This window comes from Macrobrachium rosenbergii, chromosome 34 (assembly GCF_040412425.1).
Source record: "Macrobrachium rosenbergii isolate ZJJX-2024 chromosome 34, ASM4041242v1, whole genome shotgun sequence".
NCBI classification, from domain to species: Eukaryota; Metazoa; Arthropoda; class Malacostraca; order Decapoda; family Palaemonidae; genus Macrobrachium; species Macrobrachium rosenbergii.
In genome coordinates, this window is record NC_089774.1 from 5,950,292 (window position 1) to 5,958,824 (window position 8,533).

The 8,533-nt window shown below is 37.6% G+C and overlaps 1 protein-coding gene across 1 annotated transcript in view; it reads right to left on the minus strand.

Annotated features, from left to right (window-relative positions):
* Positions 1-2,311: 2,311 nt before the first annotated feature.
* Positions 2,312-8,533, minus strand: part of LOC136856109 (uncharacterized) — an 8,309-nt gene continuing 2,087 nt past the window's right edge. Inside the window, exons 2-5 of the mRNA XM_067133757.1 lie at positions 7,963-8,458; positions 7,065-7,207; positions 4,801-5,282; positions 2,312-4,514 (exon numbers count right to left, since the gene is read on the minus strand). Of these exons, the coding sequence (XP_066989858.1) occupies positions 3,405-4,514; positions 4,801-5,282; positions 7,065-7,207; positions 7,963-8,450 (2,223 nt within the window). The 5' untranslated portion in view covers positions 8,451-8,458 and the 3' untranslated portion in view covers positions 2,312-3,404. The remainder of the gene's footprint in view (positions 4,515-4,800; positions 5,283-7,064; positions 7,208-7,962; positions 8,459-8,533) is intronic.

Sequence of the window (8,533 nt, forward strand, 5' to 3'; positions counted from 1 at the left end):
ATTTACACAGATATCTGATGAAAGTAAATAGATTAGGCAAAGGTACGACAAGAAAAGAGGTGGCTCACAGAATAGATGAAACAAGAAGGATAGCAGGCTGTGTACAGAAGTTGACTGTGGAGCTCGTTGTGTCTGCGTAAGCCAAGGCTGGAATGCACGCATGAATTGTTGAGCTAACTCTCCTTTATGGGAGTGCTGTGCGGGCATTAATCACAATAAGTTGAAGCTGTGTTGATGCATTGTTTTTAAATAATAAAGTGATTTTATAAAGAAAGGATGAGAAATGTTGAGATATGCAGTAGTGATGAAAAGAATAACTTAGCTGAGATTATGGATCAGAGTAGTTTGAGGTGGTGTGGTACCGTGGAGAGAGTGGAGGATTATAAGTTGGTGAAAAAGAGTGTACAATTAAGAATTCGTAGAGGAATGAAGAGGAGGAAGACTTGGATAATACTAGCTTGATTGAGACTTGAAAGGAATTGTAAAGAAAGTGTCTTAGCATCCAGGAATCGGGAAAGGGCTCGAGAGATTGAGGTGATGAGCATTGTATGGTGGAACAGTTTCATGTCAAAGCTCACTGCATTGTGTTTCTTACCCGAATCAAGATTCTGAAGATGATGAAGGCAAATACCTGTTAATATTACTCTAGAAAACTCATTCACACAACTTCCTAAATACTTTCTCACTTTCTCAATCTGAGAAATTAGTAGCCACGGTGGAAATGTAAAAGAAGAATACTTTCTTTTAGAAAGCAAAGTTTTTCATATGAAATAATCTTCAGCTGTTTTATCAATTTTTTATTGACATCAATGAATAGATAATTTATTCATACATATGCATACATACATATATATATATATATATATATATATATATATATATATATATATATATATATATATATATATATGTTTGTGTGTATGTATCTCAGTAACACGATAATTCCTTAAAACAGGAATAATATAATTAAACAAATGTCAGTATCGGGACATTTTTGCCATATCATTTATGTTAATCCCAGACAGATCATTCAACATTTGTAATATAAATTAGTAAAGGACATGATTAATGCATAATTGAAATATCATATTTTCAGTATTTGTAGGTAGAGGATTTCATTGTTTTCTGTTTATGTCCGAAGAGTTTTTGGTAAGTTCATGATGCATATTGTGCTAAGCATTATACAATATAGCTTTTGAGTTCTGATTTTATATCCACATAGGCTTTCAAAGCATACTGTCATTCTCCTGTCATGAGTTAACTAGATAATGTTGAAAGAATAATTCATATTTTATCTATTATCTATATCTTACCTGTTATATTTAATCTAAATTTAATATAATTATAACTTTACATACAGTTTGCCACACCAGTACACAGGCTAATTCCTTAAGAACTGACATTGCTTATCCCATATCCCATTACTAGTCTCTATCTTCCTGTTCTGCTTAGTTTGTACTTCATTTTGTATTTATAAATTCTATTATACACGAATCACGAGATCGATTTCATGGGTGGGGTGTATCCTGAAAAATCCATTGTAGCCTCTATTGACCTGAACAGCGAATTATGCTCTTGGTAGTGATTTGTCTGTGATGCTTTGCAAAGAAATTGATAAAGGGCGTAGGTCTTGCAGCTTCATCCCTAAAACTTAGAATTACATTTTTTAAATTTTATCAATATGGTTTATAATTTGCATTTATTGGGTAACTTTAGAAACGCTTTGCGGAGTCTTAAGGAGTAAAAATCCATAAAAAATTGTATAGATTCTTAATTTTGATAAATTGTGTAATGTTCCTTTCATTCTTCATCCAAAAAGTCATTTGAAATCTCCAAGAGAAATTTTAATAATTTTTGGTCCTTTCAGAATCCTCTAAATAAATATTTGACCCTACTACTTAAAATTATTATGATTTGGCCCTTATCAATATAATAATATAATAATAATAATAATAATAATAATAATAATAATAATAATAATAATAATAATAATAATAATAATAATAATAATAATGGTTACTGAACTCCCACTCAGAAATGGCAACAGAGTGATAAATTTGAAAGCATGGAAAAAACATTTCTGCTTAAGTGATGTTTCAATGTTTCAACTTGCATATATAAAGTCACTCATGTCTGTTTAGACTTTTGAGTTTAGTTTCATTCGCTCAAAATTAATGTTACGTTTCAGCATCATTATGTGATGGGATCAAGACTCACTTCTGTTTTTGCATTCCCTTCAATACTCTTGGTATAAGTGCCATGTATGTATATATATATATATATATATATATATATATATATATATATATATATATATATATATATATATATATATATATATATATATATATATATGCACCCTACAGTATCTACCCTTTGAAGAGGTGGCTTCATGAGACGGTACAAAATACTAACCTAATGCCATCCTCCACACTCGTTGCAGCCTGGCACAGTCATCTAACTACCAGGAACCTAATTTGACCACTCATATCAACAGTGGCTTCATGGAGTTCAAGAAAATTCGCCTGAGGTGTTTTTGCTTAGGGAACAATACCGTTTGACAGATATGTTTTTCTTAGGTAACATTCATTTACCAAAAACTCCTTGAAACATAAAACTAAGGATTTCCTTCATATTTGTGGTATTGGTTATTGACACATTCAAAATACCGTGATATTTGTTGACTCTAGAACCCTGTGGCACTTGTCAAATTCTTCATTTTTGGTTGACCAAAAGTCCTGTGGAACCCACAATAAATAGTTTCTGTCAATTTTGTCAGATCCCACTTTCTTATTTTGAGGACACTCTTTGGTTGACAAAACAGTGGTGAAAATGAGTCCTTATTGGGTCTCTATGGCACATGAAAATGGCTGTTTATTTGGCATGTCTTGTCACAGAATAACAAGTAGTTCACTGACTCTGTAAAATGGGTTTTCATCAGAGGTATATTATCTTTGCTTGACTAGCAGTTCTATGATAGATGAAACTGGGTTCAGCAAGTCACATGTTTGGTTGTGTGATCTATGGCACAAAGAAATGGGTTTTATCAGATATGTCAGATCTTTGGTTAATCAGCTCATCTATGGCACATGAAAGTGGGTTATCCTAAGTCGTATGGGGTCATTTGTTAAGAAACAGGTGACTTTTTATAACATATACCTTATCTTTGGTTGGCTAGCACCTCCATGACACATGAAAAAAAATTTTTGACAGACCTGTAGCACGTGTTGTTCTTTGGTTTACCAGTACTTACGCTACACTAGATATAGTGTTTACAGTCAGAAAATGTGTATTTATCAGAGGTATTGTATTTGGTTGTCTATCAGCTTTAAGACACAAGAATTTGTGCCCTTCAAGCTTCTGTTACACTTGTGAGAAAAGGTGTTAATCTAGTTTATTTTATCCTACACAGAACTTTCTTGAGGAATTTTTTTGTAAGGAAACTGTGGTCTGTGGGATACCATATCATGGTCCTTTTGGCTTATGACCTCGTAGGATGGAGGTGTTTTCTCCTTTGACACAAGGTATTTTCTGTTTTCTATGGCTACTTTGACGTAATGTTTACTGTCGGTATATTCACTGTTTAGTGGGATATGTTCCGGATTAGTTTCTATGCGATCTGTACATACGCTTCCTACGGGACAACCTTTGGACGGCATACACTTTTCCTCAGTTCCTGGGTACGCATCGCTGTCGTTCAACGAGACGCAACTCTGTTTCACATTTGGGTCACGGTGCCCAAAGCTCTGGAGATAAACTTTACCTTGCTTGTAAGCCTTCGGGCACTGTACCTCAGACAATGTCCTCCTCAGCAACGATCTTTGAGGTTGAACACTGGGCTCCAACTGAAACTCTGGCTGATGTTTATCGTCGCTCAGAAGCTTCATGATCATGATGCTCCCCCTTTCGTCTGGAATGGCGATGTTTATGTCGACTGCTGAGTCTAGAATTTGTTTCTGCCTAGGCCTGGGAAGGGTATTCTGTCGACCATAACCCAGTTTCGGAGCTGCCACTGATCCCTGGTTTTCCTTGGAAGCGAACTGGACTTGAAAGTCCTTGGCGGAAGAGTAAAAAAGCTCCTTTTGTGACATGGAGAGATTTTTGAGCTGACCCAGGGATGCTGAAGAGGACAGTCGTCCCGTACTCCCTCTCATCGACGACCTCAGGTCCCTGAGAGACTGCTGGTGGTAGTATTTCACTTCCTGGCTGCTAGGTCTAGGGAGAGAGTGACACTGACTGCAAAACACTGTGGTCATCTGTGGCACCTCCCCAGCAGAGGGAACAAAATACTCGCTAGGATAAGACTGATGTGGCAGTTGATGTGCTTCTTGATACGTTTCTTGGAAGTTGGGCGTAAGTGATGATGTGGCATAAGATGGCTGAGATAATGGGCAACAGTGGGATTCATTACACAAGTTTGGATTGTTCTTGTGGACGCCTGTCTTATCCTCCACGGGTTCTCTTTGGAGATCAGAAGTGCCTGGTTTGAGGTTTGATGTATTACTACCACTAACCTGCCAAGACAAGAGACTTTATTAATACTTCTTCACTTAGATATTAAAACTGAATTGAATTCGGCACTTAACTGTGAGTATACTGATGACTGAATTGGCCTCCTGAACTATTACAAGGAAAAATATACTTTTCCAGCCATGAAATTATTCACATTCTTCAAACAAGTATACATCAGTAGCACATCATAGGCATAGAACTAAGATAGAGAAGTAGCACAATCATTTATATCAGATATACTTAGTATTTCCCAGTACAGTGTCTTCATAAGAGTATCTTGCATATTACCTGGTCGCCACCACCACCACTACTCTCCCTCTCCCTGTGCCCAGGGTCTTTTAGTCTGCGGCAGTGGCAGTTGAACTGAACCGGCAAAGGAGAGCTCGAGATCCTTCTGCTCTGAGCCTGCGGACCCTTCGGCGCCTTCGCCCCACTGCACCTGGCGCATCCCTTGACGGCACCGCAGGCTTCCAAGTCCAGGGAAGCAGCGGAGTCGTTCGCATCCTGCGGGTGCTGGTGGCGCAAGCCCTTGGGACAGGGCACCACGTCCAGATTGTGCGGGGCTCTCTGTATGAACTGGACCACGTCTGGGTCGAACCCTTCTGGACTGGCTGCTGCGAAGGTCACTTCTGTCACAGGCTTCCTGTTGTTCCTGGGGGTTTCTCTCTTGGCCATGAAGATTGCTGCTGCCAGGAGCATCAGCAGGACGCTCAGGCCACCGATTAGGGCGCCCAGGAGAGGTACCATGTTTTGGTCCGTTTCGTCCTGCCCTGTAAAAGCAGGCGTCAGGTTAGAATATGTAGGATTGGCATCTATAAAATAGTACAGTAAATTATATATTCCTATAATTGACATGTTGACAGTAGTCCCTCAGAATGGGAAGGGATTGTGCACTATTATTATTATTATTATTATTATTATTATTATAGAGAAGATGACCCTATTCATATGAAACAAGCCCTCAGGAGCCACTGACCTGGAATTTTAAGCTTCCAAGGGATAAGGTGTTCATTAAGAAGAAGTAAAATGAGGTAAAGAGAACTTCAGAAAGAAGAATTCTCACTTACTAAAAAAAGAAATAAATCAACAAACGTATTAAAATGCAAAGAGAAAACAAATACTCCAAAATTAGATATTTATGTATCTGTCATGTAGACAGTACCATTACAAAATGGAGTTTGGGAAACTTGACTCAGTACTGAAGTATATCTGTCTGAGACTGACGAATCAGATGGAATTAAATAATGACAATAGATAACAAGTAAAAAATGCGCCGAAGTTTCTTCTTCGGCGCAATCGAGTTTTCTGTACAGCCGCTACAGCGTTTAATCAAGGCCACCGAAAAATAGATCTATCTTTCGGTGGGGTAGGTATAATGCTGTATGAACCGCGGCACATGAATATTTAACCACGGCCTGATGGTGGCCTATCCTATTTCGTTGCCAGAAGCATGATTATGGCTAACTTTAACCTTAAATAAAATCAAAACTACTGAGGCTAGAGGGCTGCAATTTGGTATGTTTGATGACTGGAGGGTGGATGATCAACTTAGCAATTTGCAGCCCTCTAGCTTCAGTAGTTTTTAAGATCTAAGGGCAGACAGAATAAAGTGTGGACGGACTGACAAAGCCGGCACAATAGTTTTCTTTACAGAAAACTAATAATTCTGTAGAAAGAAATTATAAACATTTCTCTTGAAAACAATCCCACAAGTTGATAAATTCAATTGATCATGGTATCCCTTATTTGAGAAAATAACAAATTGATAAATTTTATCAGATCTGCCTCTGAGAATCACACAGATTGATCCTCGAGATATTTTGGATAACATACAACTAATTAATGACTTTAAATGATCATTAGTGATTAGTTTACCCCAGTCATGATGATCAAGAGATGAGTACGCCTATTTTACCAAATAATTGAGAGGATTATTCACCTATCTGGAAATAGATACTTCAGTGTAATTATGTGTTATTAGCTTATACAACTTCATGCCTCATTGGTTATGTTTGGAAATTTAAGCTTGTTAAGCAGTTAGTCATGATTATTATTATTATTATTATTATTATTATTATTATTATTATTATTATTATTATTCCTTGTTTAGTTTATTGCTTTTATTTTTATTAATTAGTGGGTGTTAATCGAATATTATTTATGTTGGTCTTTTATTACTTTATTATATTTGTTTATTTATTGCAGTATTTATTTATTAATTGCAAGTATATATATAATATATAATATAATTATATATATATATATATTTATAGTATATTGAAACATATATCTCTATATACAAAAGTATATATATATATATATATATATATATATATATATATATATATATATATATATATATATATATATATATATTATCGAGATTTTTATATAGCATTATTGTTACTGGCTCTCTCTCTCTCTCTCTCTCTCTCTCTCTCTCTCTCTCTCTCTCTCTCTCTCTCTCTCTCTCTCTGAAGACCGTAGCTATTGCTAGATTTATCTCAACTCTTATTCTGTAAATAATAATAATGATAATAATAATACGTTACCCGTTGCCGCCCTTTGCTGTGCTACTGACGTATGGGCCTCCACGGATATAACAGGACTGCTCCCACGGGCGTTATGCGCCGTTATGAATAACATAACGCTCATGTCTCTCTCCATCCCGCGGATGACCCACTCTGGGAATTCGCTGCGGATTAGAAAGTGGAATTAGGAATAAGATAGGATCAGAAGGATAGACGGGTATGCAAAGGGTGAAAGGGTGGGCCGCGGACTTTTATATATATATATATATATATTTTATATATATATATATATATATATATATATATATATATATATATATATATATATATATATATATATATATATATATATATATATATATATATAATGCTGAAAATCACTCTTTCACTTGATTTTATTCATCAAACTAAGTCATCTCCATAGAGGACTGATAGAAATTGGTAGAAATTTATAATGCATTATGCTAGCAGGACAGTACATACCAACTTACAGATGGTTGGGAAACAGGTACTTGCACCTGATAGGTGATTTTAGGCTGGGTCATGCCCTCATTAGTGACAGGTCAAATTTTAGAAATCCGCAGAAACCCCCAATTCTCTTTCATATAGAATCAAACTCCTTGAATATTTTTTTTTTAGATTAATGGATCAAGTTCATACATTCCCAGCCCAATGTTCATGTTCATGCTTCCAATATTATGTATTTTTATAGTTTAGTGTGGTCTTTTGACATAGTGGTACCTATCCAGCCCCTACAGCGAGACCTGAGATCGCTTCCACGGGCGGAGGAATTATCAGGTCTCTTTTGACCCAAGCTGCGAGGTCTGAATTATGTCTCGGGTGGTTACCAACCTCTCTAATGGTAAAAAATCGTTTATATATAAAAAAAACTTTTCAAAAAGTCCAAAATTCAACCCACCTAGAGCTATTCACGATGACATCATCATCCCTGTACCCCACCATCAAAAACTCCTGAGGGAGCCCCCCGTCAAAGCCCTCCATGCAGGTGACGGACAGGCTGACCTCAAGGGTCGGCTCCGCGGTCACCTTGTTGGCGACCTCGGTCTCCATGGGCGTGGCCGAGCAGTTGTAAGGCGGATCGGGCGGGCCTGCAGGAACCAGGTTGACGACACAGGCCTTCCTCTGAGTGCCGACGGCGTTCGTCGCCCTGCAGAGGATCCTCCCGTAGTCGTCCTGCGTCCTGGGCACGAAAGACACGCTGGAGGAGAGGTCGCCGCTGGTGACCTGACCTCCTTCCAGGGCTTCTTCTTCGTTGGCGTCCTCGCGGATCTTGACCCAGGACCAGGAGAGGTCGCTCGAGGGTTCCGCCTCGACCGTGCACTTCACGGTGACTTCGGAGCCCCTGGTGGCTCCTTGGGTTCTTTCCTGGGTGGAGCCGGCACACATTGGAGCATCTGAAAGAGTGATCATGGCAATTATTATAATCATAATTGATATTATATAACTATAATAATTGTGGATTGCATATA